This window comes from Natrix helvetica (genome assembly GCF_964273705.1).
Source record: "Natrix helvetica genome assembly, chromosome: 1".
In the NCBI taxonomy this organism is placed as follows: Eukaryota; Metazoa; Chordata; class Lepidosauria; order Squamata; family Natricidae; genus Natrix; species Natrix helvetica.
This window is the reverse complement of record NC_138548.1, coordinates 108630583-108652459: the sequence shown is the minus strand read 5'-3', so window position 1 is coordinate 108652459 and position 21877 is coordinate 108630583. Positions and strand designations below refer to the sequence as shown.

At 38.3% G+C, this 21877-nt stretch overlaps 3 protein-coding genes across 3 annotated transcripts in view; all 3 read right to left on the bottom strand.

Moving 5' to 3' along the window:
• LOC309384049 (uncharacterized protein) overlaps positions 1-21877 on the bottom strand; it is a gene marked incomplete at its 5' end in the record, with an annotated part of 124216 nt that overhangs the window by 68229 nt on the left and 34110 nt on the right. The gene's annotated exons all lie outside the window — the stretch shown is intronic.
• LOC309386701 (tumor necrosis factor receptor superfamily member 10B-like) overlaps positions 1-21877 on the bottom strand; it is a 90019-nt gene that overhangs the window by 50372 nt on the left and 17770 nt on the right. The gene's annotated exons all lie outside the window — the stretch shown is intronic.
• The window catches only part of OSBPL5 (oxysterol binding protein like 5), a 140098-nt gene continuing 119945 nt past the window's right edge, over positions 1725-21877 (bottom strand). Inside the window, exons 9-22 of the mRNA XM_081942309.1 lie at positions 20863-21079; positions 17416-17600; positions 15724-15805; positions 14456-14554; positions 14269-14365; positions 13618-13716; positions 12649-12746; positions 11985-12074; positions 9704-9840; positions 7724-7909; positions 7012-7150; positions 6121-6223; positions 4339-4441; positions 1725-3425 (exon numbers count right to left, since the gene is read on the bottom strand). Coding sequence (XP_081798435.1) covers positions 3293-3425; positions 4339-4441; positions 6121-6223; positions 7012-7150; positions 7724-7909; positions 9704-9840; positions 11985-12074; positions 12649-12746; positions 13618-13716; positions 14269-14365; positions 14456-14554; positions 15724-15805; positions 17416-17600; positions 20863-21079 — 1768 coding nt within the window. The 3' untranslated portion in view covers positions 1725-3292. The remainder of the gene's footprint in view (positions 3426-4338; positions 4442-6120; positions 6224-7011; positions 7151-7723; positions 7910-9703; positions 9841-11984; positions 12075-12648; positions 12747-13617; positions 13717-14268; positions 14366-14455; positions 14555-15723; positions 15806-17415; positions 17601-20862; positions 21080-21877) is intronic.

Sequence of the window (21877 nt, the reverse complement as noted above, 5' to 3'; positions counted from 1 at the left end):
TCGGGAGAGGGGGCGGTCTATAAGCGCTTAGTAAATAAAATAAAATAAATAAAATAAAAATAATAACAATAATTTCTTTTTATAACGGGTCAAACTCGCATCATCATGACGGCATCACGTTACATATCAGGACTTTCACCCCCCCTTTGCTAAATCGGGCGGTGCTGGGCCAGCATGTGACACATCCGTCCCGCTGGCCACGAGTTTGACATCCCTGTTTGGAAAAAGGAATGAAGGGTGCGAGGTGCAATTAAGTGGGCTGGGTTGCACTAACCTTTTCTATTTCATATCTGTTGTACCAACGGTATTCCCAATTTGGTAGAGGGCAGAAAACACTGGAGAGAGGCAATCCCACCAAACGCTGAGGGTTTGACACCCCTGATGTAGGGTATTTTGCAATAATTTGATGGGGAAATGACTAATGGTGCAAATGGCTCAGGAGATACTTTGTGCAAACTTCTCCTGGTCATGGCTGCTACCAGCTCCTCAGGTAGGAGCAGGAATCGAAGAGAACCCACAGATTGGGCACCAACTCTGAATGAGGCAGTGTAACTCAAGGTTAATGAAGTCACTAGATCTGTGGGGCTGTAAAACCATAACCACCCAGTGGTTAAGGGTTAAGCACAACCGCTAAAAGCTGGAAAAGCACTGTCACATCATCATGACGTTAAGATGTATCACTGAATATCATATCGATGATACTTAAGCTGTGCCAATGGATGGCTTCACCCAGTAGTTGATAAGTAGAACGAACAAGACATACAAAGATACAAAACAAAGTTGTTTGTGTCTCATTATCTTGGTAATTCATCTGTTCAATTTCACTCAAATGTTCTGGAACATCAGAAAAAAAATCCAAATAGATTTTGGGAAGGAAAGGAAGAGGTGCGAAAGGATTCCTTGGGTAATTGTTGATACAATATTGGAAGATGGAAGCAAACTTGGATCTGATACTTATCACCAGTCTTGACATTATCCGTTATAAACCTCCTTCAATAACGTTTTAAACTAGATCATCACATGCTATTTTTAAACTCTTTTCAGTAGAGAAATTGACCATTTCAAACACTGTACCAATTTCTGAAGGGGCTTATTTGGTTTTAAACATAATTGTCAACTTGCAACCATTGATGTAGTGTCATTCAGTTACAGTGACACTAAAAAAAAGTGATTTGGTCCTCACATTTACAACAATCGCATCCTTACACTCATGTGATGAAAATTCAGGCATTTGGTGACCAGCATGTCTTTACAATGGGTGCAATGTTCCGGGATCATGTGATTCCCGTTTCTGATCTTCCCAGCTGACTTCTGACAAAGTCAACGGGGTAACTGGACTTCCTTAATGTCCATGTGATTCACTTAACAACTGCAGTGATTTGCTTAACAACCATAGCAAAAGTGTCTCAGAAAATAATGGAAATTCTGGTTCCAACTATGGTTGTAAATTGAGGATTACCTGTACAACATTCAATGAATGTAGCCTTTTGCGGCCCAGTCACAAAACCATAATTCAGCATAATTCACTCTTTGTATACGGTAACACAGCTGCTAGAAATAACACTTTCCAGAATGAGGCGTTGCATTCATTGCTAAATTCTCGCAGCCAGCATCCATGCGATGTGCCCAGGATTTTCCATTTGATTTTAAAGTGTCTCAAATAAAGTGTTGAGTAGAAGAACATAAAGACACGCTCCATGTACAATGATTTAGCCATACAAAGCTATAATGAAAATTATGTAATTTATTTCAATGTGTCAAGCACAAATTGTCCCCCAACACGGGAACATCACAAAGAACATAGTTAAAAATCTGGAAACATTTACATTGAAAGTTAGCCCAGACTGGCAACACCACTAAATATTTTAAGGCTGTATACATACATACATACATAAATATAAATATAATTTACTGATATATATATCAGTACTTACCACTTGGAATTACTTCAGGCCAGAAAAGAAAAGCTTAGTACTGGCTGCATTTCTACATAAAATATTGCAAATCTTTTAAAAATGGTGTAAAAATAGGAAGACTATCAACGGATTCGGAGGATGCAGTGGCAAACCCTTACTATAAATGTACCTAAGTGCACACAAGATTTGAAGATGCCTTCAATCAGTCAGTCAGCCCTATGCAGGATAGTGGGATATTATGTAACACTGTACCAGCAATCATTTTTGACAGAAAATACAGGGAAGCCGAGCAAATTGATTGCATGTAATCATTTTAGAAATATGTAGAAGCAGCGATTTGCAACTGCTCGGGTATTTGTCTTGTGTGCTTCAATAGATAAAAGGTCTCTGGGTGGCAAAAGGGAATCCCGGTGAATCCCAGGGATTTTGTGACATACAAAATTACCTATAGACACAGTGCTTACATGCTCATCTCAAAATAATGATATAGTTCAGTGGCATTGTTTTCTATAACACTTATTATATCTCAATCGTGTATGTGTGTGTTTGTGTGTGTGACGGCCATCGTGGGTAGGCTGCAAAATCCAGATGAGTAAGGTTTTCTGTATCTTGGCTGCTTTTCAGAAAAACATCTGGATTTTTTGCAGCCCAAATTTTTAAAAAACGAAACAGAAAACTGACACACAAGCAGGCCTATTTGGCTCACTGACATAATTTAGGGCATCAGCTAATTGCACCTCGAAGGCCTCCAATTTCCTAAAAGTGGCAGGCTATAAGAAATTGCACATATTTGTGGAATGTGATGTGCTATTCGTAGGGATTTTAGATGTGACAGCACACCCCAAAAGACCCAAGAAACTGTGCTGTCTATACCCATTGGCTGAATTTTCACATGGTTGCTTAATGTATGCAAATTAACTGATTCCGGAAGACATTTTAAAGGACGCTAAAATGTCCTCCCTCAACAAGAGAAGAGATAAAAAAACAAGTCAGTGGGAACCATTTTACAAAAGAAGTAGATGCATACAATGCTTCAAAGGATGTACCAATACTGGCTGGTAACGCTTAACTGCGTCAGAAAAATGACAAGACATAGAAAACAAAATTGCACAATTAAAGCTACATTTGGCTTTAGCATTAAGGCCCATACAGGTAAAGAGGTCCTTGTGAATGTACATGGAAAAAGGCAATGACACTGATCGTAAGAACAAAACTATGCAGGTTCCCTGCCTAACCTGGCTCTCTCTCTCTCTCTTCTCTCTCTTTCTTCCACTCCTGGTTGTGTATTAAAGTGCTTGGTGCCTCAAAGGGCCCCTTGCAATTAAGTCTCCCCTTTTCTACAGCTCCTCACTTTTATTGCTGCCCAATGCAGTGTTTTATTTGAAGACGTAATTAATGAAGAGCTGACAAGTTAGAAAGATGCAGAGAAGAAACCAACAGCGAGAGTCCACAAGATTTTTGGGTAAGCCCCTCCTGTAGAGAGATTGCTTGCTCAGCTCAGTGAGGTTTCTGGAAGGAAAAAAAAAATCAAGCGATTACTATTCAAATAACCAATGGTTACTGACAGGTACAGATCCTACACAAAAAGCAAAGCATCCATGCAGAATTAAACCCTAGACATACTTTCTCCCCCTCTTTTTAGAAAAATCGAAAATAACGTCACACCTTCAATGGTTGCTCTATTCACCAACTCTAATCTTTGCAGCAAAGTTGAATAGGCTGCCCCTTTCCCAAAGCATTTCTAAAAGCATGCCACTTCCATTTGACTGGATTCATATAACATGCTCAGTCAACCTATGCCAGTGATGGCTAACCTTTTTGTCGTCGTGTGCCAAAAGTGCGTGCGCGTGCCTGCACCCATAATGCAATGCACACACACACACACACACCCTGCGCCCTTCCCCACATGCACCCCATCCCCCATGCATGCGCGGCAGAGACCCGAAGACCAGCTGGCCGGCTGGAGGTGAGTGCACATGTGCAATGGAGCTGGGCTCGGGTGCTCGCACCATAGGTGGCACGCGTACCATAGGTTCACCTTCATGGACCTATGCTTTCTTTATGGTTCACAGGTTGTGTGAACCCTTGCCAGTGTGAATTATAAACCACAGTTTAGGATTTTGTGCCAACTATTTTCATTCCTCAGGCACATAATGGAGCACCCGCTGTGAACATTTTTTCTGATATCTGCCAGGCTCTCTGCCTCACAGTTTTTTTCCACTTGAATTTTTTTTTTAAATCCATAGATGGGCCATGGTGGGTAGCTGTTGCCAGGGCTTTGCTTGAAACCACCCAAAATACTCAAGGTAAAATAGTTTGTCCTTGGCTAATCTAGCTTGGCAGCCATTTTGCAAGTGAATGAGAACCTTCACAACTGATTCTTTTTTCATACAAGCATTGCATTCCTAATGAAATATCATACTTATGTATGTCCTGCTGGGCTCTCTGGAGTGATAAGACAGCAGTGTGAATTTCCTTCAAGTGGCTGGTTTCCTTCCCACATTGAGTACATGGGCTTCCAAGGCCTGTGTGAAATGATGAATTAAGTGATAGGATTTCACAATGTGATTTGGAAAAAAAGAAAGGAATCCGATACTATATTTTTCATTTTTTTAATTTCCCTTCTCTGTAGAGCAGGGGTGTCAAAATTGTGGCATCACGTTTTCATCACATGACATAATGCAACTCCCCCCCACTTTGGTAAAATGGAGGTGGGCATGGCCAGCATTTGATGCATCCGCCCACGGGTTTGACACCCCTGCTGTAGAGGATTTGCTTATACATAATAAAAGGCAATATAAAAATTGGAATGGACCACAAAACTAATTTTAAATTCACTGGACACTGATATTATTCTAGGTCTTGCAAATAGCAGTGTCCCTAACAAGCCATGATGTGTCGAAATGATACTTGTATGATGATGCCATTGCTCAACTTATGCAATTATGCAGTTGGGTCATGGCAGCTGATGTATGTAAGTCATGTTATGTGTACATGTTGTGATTTTTAACCAGTCTAATACACTGATTATAGATCTATTCAAAGAAAAGACCCAGATATACCTTTTGAAGATCAGAATGGGACAAATCACCATGGCCAACTCACCATGGCCCACTCCGTGGCCATCTTGCAGTGGGATAACTCAACGTGATTTTATCTGCCACTGTTGTTGTTTTTTTTACATTATTTCCACTGACAAAAACGGAAAATATGTAGAAGAAACAGTGGCGGTTAACATTCATCACATTGAGTTGTCCCATGGGGTGATTGTCCTGTGGTGAGTTCTCTTGAAGAGTCTTGTAGGCTCCTCTATCTTCAAAAACCTGGGCCAAATGTAGCATACAAATTACCTCACAAAAACAGATACAATGAAGTGCATGTTTTGAACCTTAGAAGGGGGAAAGCACCAGGTTTTAAAATTTTCTTTCCCCCCCCCCTTTTTATTTTTATTTTATTTACAAACATACAAAATACACACACACAGAACTTAGACGTACACTACATCTACACAATACAGTGCAAACAGGAACTTCCCGTTCTTTCTAATAGCACTTTCAAATTGATACAATTTTCCTTATGTTATTTCCCCTTCTAATATATTTCATTTGCGTTTCACCATTTTTAACACCGGTTTTTAAAATTTTCTAAAGGTTCTAAATGTACTAAAAGGTCATACTATAAACACTGCTATCTCATTAAAATATTATAGCTTGTCTAATTTATGGTATTTATTCTAGAGACCACAAATCAACATAGCACACTAGAAGTGTTTTCCTCAAGCTAGTGCTTTCCAGATATACTAAGACTTCAACAAATAAAAGACCAGATTGGATGAAAACTATGGGAATTGACGTCAAATGTACCTGGAAGGGAGTAAGTTGGGAAGATGATGTAAAGCATTAAAAAGACTTTTCAAAAATCTATTTGGCCTCTGACACTTGAAACCAAGGATAATTTTTTTTTTAATCCAGCCAATTTATTGCTAACTTTTTAAAAAATTGGGCAATTTCATATTATTCAATGAGCACTATGCCCTAGATAAAATAGTTGAGCTTTCCTTAAACTAGTGCCTTTCAGATACATATAATTTTCATTGCCCCAAAATAGCATCGTGAAGTCACTAGGCTGAGGAACTATTGTGACATACCAACAGATCTTAGTTAGGGCATCGGCAATATTCCAAACTGCAAAATACAGTACTTGCCTTCATCATCTGAGAGTTCCTGCACAGAATCGGGTGTTGAACAGCTACTTTCGGTATTCTGGCTGTTGTTGGAGGGTTGATCACTGGCTTTGCGGTGTCGACTCTGAATGTAAAGAAATACCGAACAGCTCATAAGATACAAGCCACAGTAGAGACTTTAGGTATATTATAAAATTTAAGAATTAGCGCACATTTGGACTGACACTCTTGCATTGGAGATTGCTTATCAAATTATGAGCTGAAATAAGTGTTTTCTTGATGGGCTGTTGAGATTTGCTACATTATGGCACTAGAAATTTACACTTGGGCAATGGAAGCACTATAAGTGGAAGTTTGCAACAACATGTTATAGCACAGCCTGATTAAATGTCTAATAATTTAAAGAGGATTATAGCTAACCTTCCCTGCAGGATACCCAGTTTCGTTTTTCTTTCTTCCATTTTTGTTTTTCTAAGGTATCAATATTTGGAGATCATGAAATATTTTCCGTTTCAATTTTCTTTGTATTTCACATTTTGTACCCACTCACCACCTTAAGCTGTACCAATCTTTTCCCAAATGATTCTGGTGAAGCTTCAAAGGTATGGTGAGGAGAATTTTTTCCCTAATAAGCTATGTAAACATACAAGTTTTAAAATCCTGCATATCAGCCACTTACTGGTATTATATTGTCTAACTGCCATTCTTCTTGCATTTATGTTGAGATTACATAATTCCACAGTATTCCACATTATTCCACTTTTGCTTTAGAATGGATTCATGGTGAATTGGTTGTGGAATCACAATCTGATTTGACTTTTCACCATTCTGGAAACAGACTGGAGAAAAGTATTCCAATTTTCCAAACATTTTGGAAAATGCACACTGCCAGCAGAGCTAGTTACTAATTACCTTGTGTCGTGCAACTTGGTTACCGATGCACATGTTCTTGTGAGTTGACATTCTGTTGGATAAGTGCCTCTGCATGGTTTGAAGTACGCCGTCCTTCTCATACTGGGCAATATCATTTAAAGGATCCCAAGGCCTTAAACTTTAACAAAAAAGAATCTTATGAAAATCCACCAGATTACAATTAGTAATACACATGCTCATTGCTGAACTCAGGTGGATCAGAAAAGATCACTTTAAACCAGATGATTGATCTTTAGGGAGTAAGACCATATAAAAAAATGAGTAACAATGTTATTCAAAAAAGGCATCATTAAATACATGATTAATTGTAACTCAATAAGCAACAGCATAATATTAATTTAAATTTGTGGTGATCCAGTCACATCAATGTTTAATTAGGCACCTACAACAGAGGAAAAGGTAAAAGACACTGATCAATTATAAGGTATATTGCAAGAGATGATAAATGCAATATCTAAAAAGAAAAAAAAATACTTCTAATGGTTCATTTTCAGTATTTTTTAGATTGTGAAACTTGTTGATTTAACAAAACAAAAACAAAAAACGCCACTTGTATCAAGAGACAAAGCTCTAGTGATTGAAAACTGGCTGCATTCAAGTGAACTTTTTGTTGTTGTTAATGCAAGATTCCCACAAAAGTCCATCAAATTCTTGAACATGGAACACAATTTAAAAATTATAAGTCACTCACTCTTCATATTTGTAGTGCCATTCATTTGTGGTAGCATTGTGCAAAAAGAGCAAGGGCTTCCACTCTGTTCCGTTTTCCTTCCGTTCTCGTGCTACATGTCTCTGTTCCTCTTCCAACACAAACTTTTCTTGAGTGGCCTTGTGCTGGTCTTCTTTGCCGATTGCACTGGTTACATGCTGCCAGAGTCTGAAAACAGTCAAACATTAAGTTAGTCAGAAGGCCAGCATAGCCATATAGTTCAGCGGAAACAAAAGAGACATGGAAACTTGGTTAAGTTATGTTATTGAACCTTCTGAACTGCCAGAGGATGCATACAGAAGTCATCTAATCATTCTGCCACAATACAAAGATACAACAGGATTGAATGCATGTTATTTACAACCGGTCCCTATAGTTCCAGCTCAGCTACAGATTATAAAGATCCCCCAGCATCTTTGGCCTTTCAAACGCTCACTCATGCTTTGGTCATCTTGTGCAATACACCACATATGTATCTGCCCTAGAAAATCACTTTGAAGCTACAGCTGACCAGAATGTGGTGGCGTGTGAAATTATGTGTTGCATTGGTTACCAGTTGCAATTCAACTGTTAACAGAATAACAGAGTTGGAAGGGACCTTGGCGGTCTTCTAGTCCAACCTCCTGCTCAGGTAGGAAATGCTATACCATTTCAGAAAAATGAGTGTCCAATTTCTTCTTTAAAACTTCCACTGTTGGAACATTCACAACATCTGGAGGAAAGTTGTTCCACTGATTAATTGTGCTAACTGCCAGGAAATTTATCCTCAGTTCTAGGTTGCTTCTCTCCTTGATTAGTTTTCAACCACTGCTTCTTGTCCTGACTTCAAGTGATTTGGAGAATCGCTTGACTCCTTCTTCTTTGTGGCAACCCCTGAGATATTGGAACACTGCTATATTGTCACCCCTACTCCTTCTTTTCATTAAACTAGACATACCCAATTCCAGCAACCGTTCTTTATATGATTTAGCCTCCAGTCCCCTAATCATTTTTGTTGTTCTTTTCCGCACTCTTTCTAGAGTCTCAACATCTTTTTTACATCGTGGCGACCATAATTGGATGCAGTATTCCAAGTAATACTTGTTGGTTAACACCCATAAATTATATATGTATTTCTAAGGTATTTAAAATTATTATCTAAAGGACCACCTGTCTTCTATATTTTCTGACCAGCCTGTTCAATCAAAGCAGAGTTGACATATTCTAGATCCCTTCCACTGAACTTTGATGGGAAGTGTGCCATCTTTATCGCAGCATCTGGCCCTTGGTACACAATCTTCCCCTAGAGACATTGGCCTTCACCTTGACTCCACTTGAAAGAGCTCTGAAATCTTGGCTCTCCACCTAGGCCTTGGCTTAGATCAGGGATGTCAAACTGGTGGGCCAGATGTGTCAAGTGTAGGCCACGCCCACCTGAGTTCCGTGAATGGGAAAAATGTTGCAAAACATCACATGACGGCAACGTGACACAGCGAGTTTTACACCTGTAGGTTAGAGTGATAGATAGGCTCTGTATGTTTTATTTGTTTTGAATATGTTTTTCCTCCAGGTTTTTAGGATGTATTTTAGACTTAATTTTACTGTGTGCTGTCCAGAGTCACTATAATCTTGGACAATCTTATACAATTAATAAAATAAGTAATAAACCTAACCTATTGATAAATTAAGGAATAATTCCATTTGTAATAAATCTAGCAGAAGGATTAAAGTACTACACATTAGTCCAATAAAAAAGGAAGAAATCTGTATCTATATATGGTGAAGGTTAAAAACATTTCCACTGCACACGGAGTGGAGAAACTACCACAAGTTTAATTTTTTCTGAATCATGTTCAAAAACCAATCCTTAAGCTAATATAATTAGACACAAATCAACTTTTATAAAACTACATTGCCCAAAATGCAATCAAGGGTAGCCATATTTTTTCCCGTCACCCTCTGACATCAGACTGCCTACCTTACCTCTCAGATTCAAATTCTGTCTGCTCTTCAAACAAGACAATGTGACGTTTCAGTCTTTGTTTTCGGACTTCACTGGTCGGGTTCCAAAAAATATCTGTACTGCCATTTTTCGGATCATTTATATATACTTCGCCATCCTGAAAAAAATAAATAATTTGTGCCAGTTTCAAACAAGCAGGAGATATCTTGAGACAGGATTAACAACTGAAGAAAAGAATTCCATTCTTCTCTATTGACAGAGATTTTTTCCCCTTATTTTTTCCTACATCATTATTTCCTCCACTGATTAATTATAAATGATTACATATTTGGGATGAGAGCCTATCATATATTATTTTGATAAATCCCAGATACTTGGTGTCACATATCTGGGTTATTCATTACAAAAAAACCCCAATGTGGTAGTTCTCGAGTTATAACTGCAGTCGGGGCTGGGAATGCTTTACTAAGCAATGTAGGTTATGAAGTGTGATGTTACATCACTGCTTTGCTTAGTAACAGCAATTCAGGGAGTCCCAGTAACCCATCCAAAAGCTGCAATTGGTCCAGAATCCAGCAGCTTGAACTCTTATAGACATACCTTGGGATACTCCAATTACACCTTTGCTTCATAAGTGGCACTGGCTCCCAATAGGTTTCTTGGTGCAATTCAAGGTATGGTTACAGGTAGTCCTCGACTTACAACAGTTCGCTTAGTGACCATTCAAAGTTACAACGGCGCTGAAAAAAGTGACTTATGACAGCCTTTTGTATTTATGACCGTTGCAGCATCCCCATTGCCATGTGATTTAAATTCAGATGCTCGGTTTATATTTATGACAGTAGTGTCAGTATCCCATGATCTCCTTTTGTGACTTCCTGACAAGCAAATCAACGAGGAAACTAGATTCACTTAACAACCGAGTTACTAATTTAACACCTCATAAAATGAGGCAAAACTCATCCTAACAAATTTCTCACTTAGCAAGCTAAATTTTGGGCTCACTTGTGGTCGTATGTTGAGGACTACCTGTATTAACAATAAGGCTGTCATGGCAAGGACCTCAATGTTTGAGGGAATGCCATTTTCTGATTTTCTCTATTCACTGAATTAGACAGGCAGGAGGGGCATGCTCTAGGTCAGTGATGGCTAACTTTTTGTTGTCGTGTGCTGAAAGTGTGCACACACACTTGCTGGCATTCATAATGCAATGCATGCGTGATCCCCTGCGCTCCCCGCCCCATGTGCATGTGTGTGTGACACCCCACCCCCATTTTGGGCCTAGTAGACCTCCCTGTGGCTTCCTGGAACCAAAAACAGGCTGCTTCCCGCCCGCCCCCTGCGCATGCACGCATGACCCACCCCCATGAACGCACGCACATCTCCCGCATGCGCCCATCCCCCTGTGCATCCGGGGCAGAGACCCGAAAATCAGCTGGCCGCCAGGAGGCATGTGCACATGCACGGTTGAGCTGAGCTGGGGTGACGGCTCTGCATGCCACCTGTGGCGCATGTGCTATAGGTTCGTCCTCATGGCTCTAGGTTTTATAGTTAAAATGTATAACCTGGCAAGCATATGTTCTCCACCCTTTAGAACATTCGTTTTCTCAAAAGTAGATTAGTCTAAACACTGCTGGCCTTCCACAGTTCTTCTCTCAGGTGGGAGGTCAGGAAGTGCTGAATTCGTGAGTTATATGAATGTGTTGTTTGAACGGGTGACTGGTTGTTGTTTTTTCTTTGCTTTTTGAAATGTTCTATTTTTTTAAGTTTGTGATTGCTCTGATATTTTGTTTTGTTGCCCATCTTAAGGTGAGTGGGCAGCCATATAAATATTACTAGTAGTAGCTATAGTTCTTATGCCTGGCAGAACGAAAGGAAAGCAAATGGTAGGGGCATTACCATTTCAAAGACAATCTATATAGTCTGTTAACCCCGTCAAAGCCCTCCAATTTAGGATTCATCATATGAAAGTTATGCTTCGGAAGCTGAAGTGTTCAAGATCTGTGCTGACCTTCTAGGAAGCGTGTGAATTACTATAACTGACTCCCACACTGGATTTTGGTTGATGTTCATTTATTACATGGAAACCAAAGTTAAGATTTCAGAATTTGGGCTAGCAAAGACAACACGCACAGATAGACCTAGACCTACATAGCTGTTTGATGCAATGTTATTCCACTTGTTTTTCTTTTAAACTCAGTTCTCTTCTTGGAACCTCATGGAACACAGCATTCCAATGGTAGCTCTTCAATTCATATATGCATTTTAAAACTGTCATTAAAAAGTATTATGATTTCTTACCCAGTGTCCATCAAGATTTGCCAGCACTTCTTCTCCTGATTTAATCTTCCCTGAAATTTGATTAATGCTTGTACTGCCACCAAAAAATGGCTAAGGAATGTAAAGGGAAGAAAAAACGATTTCAGTCCAGAAAGAGTGGGAATTTGGCCGAGAACACAAATGTGTCTAGATAGGTAACTAAAATATAATTTCTCTAGAATTCCAGGGAAAATTAAGTCTATAATGTTTCTGATACCAAAATATAGATCAAACAGACAAACATTTCAGCTAGTGACATGAAGTACTTAATTTGATTATTTGAGTATGTACTTCAAACACCAGTCAAATTTTATCTGCATACTGTTTGGAGAACACCAAATGTGCACCAACCATGGGAAACTCTTGTATGAGTGCACATTCATGTTCTATAATGAATGTAAGGCCCATTACTGGTAGTCAAAGAGACTCTTAGGGATCATAATAATTATTAGTAGGCTATACAAAGGCATAAGTTAAAACTTCCATAAAAATTACAATATAACCCCAAATAGAAAACAAATCAACGTTATTATCGAGAAAGCATTGGGATGATTTTTAAAACTAGCCCTGTGAAATTCGCATAAGGAGATAAAATTGGAATCGGAATGTTGGAGACAAGTTGAAAATGGAACAGAGTGTCCAATACCTTTAATTTGAATTCCAGTTCTGCCCGATAATTGCTTTTTTCACAATCAATAGTAACTTTTCCTCCAAGTTCCATTGTCATGGTACCATACAGAATTCCTAGAAACAGAAAAAAATAATACAGCTATTAACAGAGTTTCAATTATGCAGCGATTACATACATCAACCTATAAAGGCAGCCCTGTTCATTCATTATGACTTACACCAAAGGAAAATGTAAAAATACTGATTTAATAAAAAAAAATTGGGTTGTAGTAAAATGAAACTTGGTCCTGTTGTTCAGCACATTCAAGCAAAGCATAAACAAGAACTGCTACCACTTATATAGCAGGAACAGGCAGAAAGTTTATCTCCTTCAATCTGTAGAATGCAGGATAATTTCAGATCCCTGAACCTATCACTGCTACACTCCTTTCTGTTTGGGAGGGGTTTCCTTGATATCACAAAGCAACAAATGCTCAGTGCAAATTAATCCTTGCTGCCTCTATAGCTCAATATGGCGTTGGGTTATCTTCATTTGTATACTGTAACCAATTTTTTGGAAATAGCATATTTACAACATGTTAAATTTCCCAATTTGTACAAACTTAATTGCATTGCATTTGGAAGTGTATAGGTACTGCCTTTTTCAAATAATTTTGTAGAAGACATTTCAACAGATGTAATTTGCATCCTGGAGAAATATTAAGGCACGGAAGCTATCTTTTGCACAGTCTTGCATCACATTATTCCAAATTCTGATTACTTTTTACCATTTTTGCAATTAAGCATAACTGGTGGGTGACAAGGCATTGTACATTATAGGTTTTTTTTTTTTTAAAAAACAAACCACAGACTTCTACCTCATTCCTTACTATAGCTAGAAAATCTTAATGAGGATCTTTTAAAGGAAGAAAATGGAATCCAAGACAGGAAAGGACATAGCACATACAATCCCCCCCCCCACTCAAGAATCCCAGCAATGTCCCACCTTTACAGTGCGCATATGGCATTGTAATGACATACTCTTCCCCAGAACTTAGAAATGTGAGTTTAGCTTGGCCGTCCAATAATGCCGAAAGTGAATTACCTGTAGAAACAGATGAATACAAATGGCATGATTGTTGCTTTTAAAATTGGACAAGGGAAACAAGAGATACAACTTATCTAGATTCAAGAAAAACAACTTTTTGAAAAACATCCTTGATGGACATGTTTTTAAGCAGATACAATATACCCATTTTTAAATTATTATTTTCTTTTAAGGGATGTGTGAAAAGTGACTATCAATATTTTTTCCCTCTAAGAACAAATTGCAATATGTCTATGCATACAAAAGAACCTCTACATGTTAAAATTTAGCAATATGCTTTATTCCTACATTCACGGGCATCAAAGTTGATTTTGGCTTTAGAAAAAAGGCAAATCAAGTGTTATGCCTATCATAATTCTTCTCCAGCTGCATTCACATTTAATGCTAGCCAGGGTTTCTTTTCAATTATGATTTGTTGAACAATTTGAAATGGCCTAGTTGCCCTAAGAGGTGGGTTATATGACACACTAAGTCAAAATCAAGCAACCCACATGGTGATTTACCAACATGCATGAATTAGAGCTATGTCCGTCTGATCTGATGCCTTACCATAAAATTTTGATTTGGCTAGAATGCTGCCAGTAATACAAAACCCATCCTTCCTATTACTGACATGAAAGGCTGATACTGGAGGATGATGAGAAACCTGCAATGGAAGGCAATAAATTAAAAAAAATGTACAAAGTTTTGCTATATAGCTAAATAACGTTGGTACAGAAGGAAGCCTCAGATTTACCTGTTCTGCTATGTAAAATGTGTGACTGTTTGTCTGTGGATGAAACCAACAACAACGAAAAGTCTCTCCCAAAATGGGATTGTATGGCTTTTTTATTCCCTGGAAGACAGGAATTTAATAACATTAGACCCACAGTTAAATAAATCTCCTGGAATGAGTTTCCAACCATGTGACTGATAGTAATGAAAATCATTTATACATTTTCATAATAAAAGCTCATGAGGTAAGCTGGTCTGAGAGAGAGCATGATGATCAAATACTAAATGGAGATAAGAATTGAATGCCACTGATCTTGGCTATCATTGGGCAATTTACCTGCAGTTGTATATAGATTCTGCAATCTAATCCCCTTGGAAACATCTTTTTAATTCAGATACCGTGTTTCCCCGAAAATACGACAGGGTCTTATTTTCTTTTGACCCCCAAAATAAGCACCTAGCCTTATTTTCGGGGAGGTCTTATTTTTGAGGTGCAGAAGGGGAGGGCTTAATTTCAGGGGAGGGCTTATTTTAGTGCATGCGCTCAAAAGCCCAATTGGGCTTAATTATCCAGGGAGGTCTTATTTTCAGGGAAACAGGGTAGCAGTGCGGATCTTCCTTCTAGGAAGATAAGAAGTTGTTTTCTACCGAGTCTGTCCAAGACAAAACTGATAGGAGCTCTCTCAAGGCTTTCCAACACATATTTTCCAAATTCATCTAAGCATAAGCCACACATAATTACTTATCTTCTATATAAAAAGCATATGCTCCAACTCTGAGCTATCCTTTCATCTTACCATCTAAGGTCACGTATTCTAATACAAGACTTGTGCTTATAGTCAAAATGGATTTAGGTCTATGAGATCAGATGCAACCTGAGAGCACCATGCACATCCAAGGCCACTTCACACATTTGGTGTACCTTCTAATTTTACTTAGTGTGATTTAAATATTCCAATGTCATTTTTATAGACAGAAACCCATCCTAAGATAGCTCGTGAATAAGTAGACATTTTTTAAAAGGATAACCCTACAAGAATAAAACTCTAAAATATTTAAATCCAGTTGAATTCCAGATGTAAATTGGACAGGGAAATAAAATTTATTCAGGGGAATTCTTAAGCAAAGAAATGGTGTTTAAGGACTTCCTTTAAAATGGTAGTGATGCTACCTGGAAAATTCCATGGCCGATCCCTACTAACATTCTTGAAGATTTGTAAATCTTTAATACAGTTCACAATTCTTTTGAATAAAGCATAAAGAAAAGAACACTGTACTATACTGTCATACCTTTGGCTTTTTATAAAAGCCTGATAGGTACCATCTCAAGACTTGCTTGATTCGACAGTAAGGATCTTCTTCAAGAGCAGCTCTGCAAGAAGAATTAAAATGACCATTTCAGTTATTTCTTCATATGTGTGACATGAGCTGCAGGCTTTATTGGCACGAAAGGTATTATTTTCATTTTTTAAATTTATACAGTTTCTAGATTATGAGATGGATGGCGCATAAATTTAATAGATAAATCAAAATCATCATGAAGTAAGATTGGATGTAAAGCTGCAGAACAAAAAGAGAGAGCAAAATAGGGCAAATTTCAACTGCCTCTTTCAAATATTCAGAGTGACAAGTTAAGAGACGAGAGCGATCACATTTTCAATGCATAGCTACAGAATTCACAGAGGAGTTCTTATACAGTAAATGCTTATATGTCCGGATAACTTTGAATATCTGAGATTTGATTAGTTCCATCATTAGATAAGAAAGACCATTGACTGAACCATAGTCCCACCAACCCAGTATTCTGGAACTTATCGTTTTTCTTTTTTGGTAGAATTCTTTTTGAGTTTATAACATTTATAAAATGTTGCCTCTGACATTTGTAAGAGATTTGATAACAGGAATATTTAGATACTTTATTCATTTACCTCTTTAAAATAACCATATGAGATTTTGAAAGATTTCAAAAATAAGATCATGGAAATCTCAGTAGATGTAATAATTTCATGAGCTATTATCAGGTTTTTTTTAAAGAAATTATTATTTGGAACTTGCAGATTCCACAATATCACTATATGAAAATGTTGCTAAATTGGTTGAGAAGGAAATGGGCTGTGCGGTTTGCAATATCCCATTTATTATTTTCATTATTTTATTTATTATACCTGCACTTTCTATTTATTAACCAACTTAGCATTTTGGTCTTGAACAGAAGACTTTGATAGGTTTATTGTATTTTTAACTGCTGACTTTTGATACTGTATTTACAAGACCAAATTGTTGTTAATGAAGAAATAGAATACAAATTGTTGATCTTGTGTTTTACTGCAGGAAAGAGTCACTATGCCCAAAGTATTTCAGAATTTATATTTCTCCATGCTGTTTTTAATGTGTCACAAATCTGAATATATTTCACTCTAGCAATGGACATGAAATTAAGTGCTGATTTATCAATCAACAACATTGAGGATATTTCCGTCCTTTTCTCATTGCATGTCCCATTGTTTTCATAAACCACTTTTGCTTAAAGATCACAGGGACACACAGCTGGCATGGTTTACTTCCTATATTATCAGAGACATCTTTTAATTGTTCAAATATCCCAGTTTTAGCTATTTCTTGTTCAGTTGCTAAGTCATGTCCAACTCTTTGCGACCCCCATGGACCACAGCATGCCCCCCTCTGCTCCACTGTATCCAGGAGGCTGCCCAAATCCATTTTCAGTGTGTTGATGGCACTATCTAACCATCTCATCTATTGTGACCCCATTCTCCTTTTGCCTTCAATCTTTCCCAACATCAGAGTCTTTTCCAATGAGCCTGCTCTTCTCAATTGGTGGCCAAACTATATGAGCTTCAGCTTCAGTGTCTGTCCTTCCAAAGAACAGTCAGGGTTTATTTCCTTTAGGAGTTCTCGCCATATGGTTACTCTTATACATCATCTCATAGATACACACTTTACAGCTATAAAGCTGTTACTTACTGGGAAAGTAGATCAGCATGGTAGTAATAATCAGAAAGTTTGTTGAGGAAGGAGCGAGGCTCTAGGATAAAAGTGGGCAAAACCACACGGGATAAATCCATGCCTGGCCGCAGCTGCTTCAGAAGAATCCACATCAAGCTCTTATTTTCGTCAGACACAGTTTCGGTTTGAGAACATTCACCTGTCTGATGAGGAAAATCTTTCGGTAAGATTGAAGCTTTGTTAGAGGGAAAGCAAGAAATTAAAAGAGACAATTTGGCATCAGCCAAAGATGTTTCCTTCCTGCTCTCATATCACTATTGAATAAAGAATTCCTCAAAGTGGAAGAGTTAGCATCCTTGAAAGATGCCCATCTGTATTATGACATCAGCTTGTAATATAATATTATCCTTTGTTTATGTGAATTCTTGAATATTCTGCTAACATTTTGATTCATAGATCAGCCATCGTGTCTGGGCACGTTTGCTGTGAGAATCCAGAAATTGATTCTGAGTGGCTGAACATATAGAGGTAGACCTTGACCTATGACCACAATGCAACCGGAATTTTGGTCATAAGTTGTTGCAATCAAGCTTAGTTTTATTGACTATTTTTATGAATCATCACAGTCAAGTGAAATATTTAGATGTTAAGCGAACCACAGGATAATTAAGTGAATCCAGAATATCCAACGGGCCCTTTTTTTTTGGCGTTTTCTGGCACAAACCGACAAAAAATATTTTCAAATTGTGGTCACATGACCATGGAATACTGTAACCAGTTATAAATGGCAGTTGGTTGCCAAATGTCTGAAATGCAATCATGTGATGGGGTGGGGAGTACCTTTCGTAACTTTGGGGATGGGCCCTGGGTAGCTTTTTTGAAGTCCACAACTATTCATGTTTGTTAAATGAACACTCTTAAATTGAGAACTACCTATAACCTAGAATAGGTTATGCAGATCCAGGCATCCTTCGCATAGGATGCTTTTTTTTAAACACCAGCCATAAAACTCAACAGAAACAAACATTATTGAGGACAGAGTCCAACATTCGTAATAAAAGTGAGTTTTTAGAGCAAGATGTTTTGCTAGAAACTGTAACTGAGCAATTTCTTTTATTCACACACAGTGCTACAACATTAGCTGTGACAACAGGGTGGTTATAGGTTTGCTGTGGAAAACTTCCAAAACATGTGTCTAAGTCTTCCCTAATCTGGTGCCTTCCATAGAGTTGGACTTTAGCCAGGTGTTCTTAAGAACTGCTAGACCGTTGCTGGGCTACAGATTATGGGACCTGAAATGCAATATGTAAAGAGATCAGGTTGTAGAAGGCTCTTCTTGCTCTACTTTTTTTTCTGCAAAAGAAGGTGAAGTTTGGATCCAAGCCTGTGTCAGGGTTCCAAATAGCATCCAAAAGTAAATCAGAGTTCAAGGCAAAGTATTGCTCTAAGTTCTAATTTATTAAGAGAGCCATGTTGGCACATCTGGGAAAACCCGAATCTGAAAGCTTCCCAGTTTTCCCCATCTAGTTGAAATTTCAAGATATTGCCCCCACACCCACAAGTTGTCCAATCACATGGTCCAATCTCCCACTGCCATTCTGGCAGCTTCCACCCATCCAATTCCGAAGAGGTGCAGAGACAAAGGATGACCTTCGCTTTCTAAAAAGAATTTTGTTATGGCTACATAGTACGTAACTCCTTACAATCCCCACTCCCATTTTCCCACAATAGCAAATGCATAGCAGAATTGTAGAAAGTGTGGCAGATCCAAAAGAAAAGATAGCTGCAGGCCTGACAGCCTGCTTCTAGGCATCATACAGCTTCAAGCAGCCAGCCTGACTGGAACAAGCCTGCACATCTCTCGCACCAATATTGATCTGCAGGTATTTAAGCAGTGCGCCACGCGCCAAACAGCAGAACTCTGTTTGATAAAAGGAAACATGTCTGCAGTGAGTAATGAAACCTTTCTGTCTCTTATTGATTTTGATTATTTACCATCCATCTTGGTATGCCAAAGATAATGGAAAATTCAGACACAGATGCCTGTAACATTGCTATAAGCTTTGATGCAAACTGATCTGCCAGCACTTACACCAGCTGCATTTACATTTTTATTGAGGCACACATCTTGGTATTCCATACCAATACACACACATGCACATCTAAATGGGTTGTAAAATCAAGTCCTTTTTGTACAAAATAAGACTTTTAAGATTAAATACTGTATGTGCCTATTTCCCCCCCACTCTAATATGTCACTACTCCATCAATTTAACAGAATTGTTGCCACCTTGGGTAATCTGTATATGAGTGATAAGGAAGTCAACTAATAATTAAAATACCAGAAGCTTAAACCTGTAGAGGAAGGCATACATATTTATATATTTTAATATTCTTCAATGAATTCGTCTTAAAACTTTATTCAGACTATAGATGATTGCCATGGATACATATCTAAACATTTTAGATTTTAAAGAAAACTGGGATTATATTTTGTCAAAGGAGGTGAGAGTACACGTAGTCCTCGACTTACAACCATTTGTTTAATGACGATTCAAAAGTTACATAAGCACTGAAAAATGTGACCTATGGCCATTGCAATATCTCCATGGTCATGTGAACTAAATGTCTATGCTTGGCAACTGGCATGCATTTATGACGGTTGCAGTGTCCCAATGAGTAAGCCAGATTCACTTATCAACCATGTTACTAATTTAACAACTGCAGTGGTTCATTTAGCAACTGTAACAAGGAAGTCATAAAATTGGGCAAAACTAACTCAACAACTGTCTTGCTTAGCAACAGAAATTTTGGGCTCAATTGTGGTTGTAAGTCAAGGACTACTTGCAGTTTCCCTGCTCTTTTTCATCAGTGTCTGGGGAAAATAAATTGATGCTAATCTTTAAATTAGTCTATACTCCCTGCAGACATTCATTGCCTCGTGCTGTTCTCCAAGTTGCACATCCCATTTCTTCTCCAAGCCAGCATCTAAATCATGATATTTGGAGAAGGAGTGGTGTCTACTGTTCTGTAAGCCACTGTTCTATTCCTTGGTTGAGCGAGAGTGTGCAGATTGCCGACGAGGCATGGTGTGAGTGAAGATGCGCTGAGTGAGGGTACACTGGTGGGGGAGACTTATTCCCATTGATTTTGCTTGTTTGAAGTCAGCAGGGAAGGTTGGAAATCACAATCAGACAATTGTGGGACGCTGCAACTATCGCAAGTGTAAGACATTTGTGCCCAGATCATGATCATGTGGTTGCAGGGTGCTGGGATGGCCAGAACTTTGAGAAATGGTCATAACCACCACTCATTCAGTACTGTCATGACTTTGAACAATAGCTGAATGAGAGATCCCTAACTTAGGACTACCTGTAATATAGAACAATTTTCTGTTGCAAGAGAATGCATTAATGGCAAACACAAGGCAAACACTGTGAGCAGTTAAATTAAATGAGTAATTACCTCTCCAAATTCTTCATAGTTCTGTTCTAGGTAGGTCGTCCCTTTCTTTTCCTGAGACAACTCCCCATGGATTTCAGATTGATCACTCTCACTCTCATTTGTCTTTCGACTATTCTCGTGCAATTCATTTTCAGACTCTTCTAGGTTGTCTCGTTCAGATTTGTCTGAAAAAGCATCGTTCTCCAAGTGATTGTTTTCTAGAGCTGAATCATTAAGACTGAAACAAATAGATGGTTGTACTGTTTTAATTTCAAAACATTTGGAACCTCTGAAAATAGAAGGTTTATTCAGTCAAGTAGTGGGACTGAGCATTACAGCAAATATTCCCTGGAGAAAAATCTGGCTAAGGTTATCTTATATTTTGGTTAATACCACAAAGTCGTTCCCCCATCCCACCCCTCCCAGACATTAGTACTTAACCAAAACTAGGAGAGGAATCATTAACTCTGGCTTCTCCCTTGATTTTGGAAGTTGGCTGGGAATGCCACAAATGGTGATCACTTGAGCCTAAGATCCATCATAAACATGTGATCTGCTCAAAAGATCAGGGGCCAAAGCCACTCTCATTTGAGAATCTGGGCCCTAAGTGAAATTTAGTAAATGGTGGCTCATGGAAATAAATAAAGCACTATAAAACAAAACAGAGCAAGGACCATTTGCGAATGTGAAGCTAAATATGAACCTTTCTTTTAGTAACCATCTATATCTGACCCTTCTTTTCCATCTCCCTCTTGCTGGGAGTAGCCCTGCTCTGTATTCAAGTTTGATCTGACCATTCAATACCAATATCCAAGCATCAAGAACAAAAAGTTGCAAATGCTGGTTACCCCATTATTTAACTCCACTGTTTGCTAAGCCAAAGCCACAAACGAAAAATGGAAAAAGATTAATCACTCCTGAAAGTGTGCAATTGGTAAGATTGCTTTCCTAAAATCCTCCCCAGAGTCTGAAAGTCTTTGCTAGGAAGGTTTACAGTCACACACTGATCAAATATAGTGATTTCTGACTTTACGCC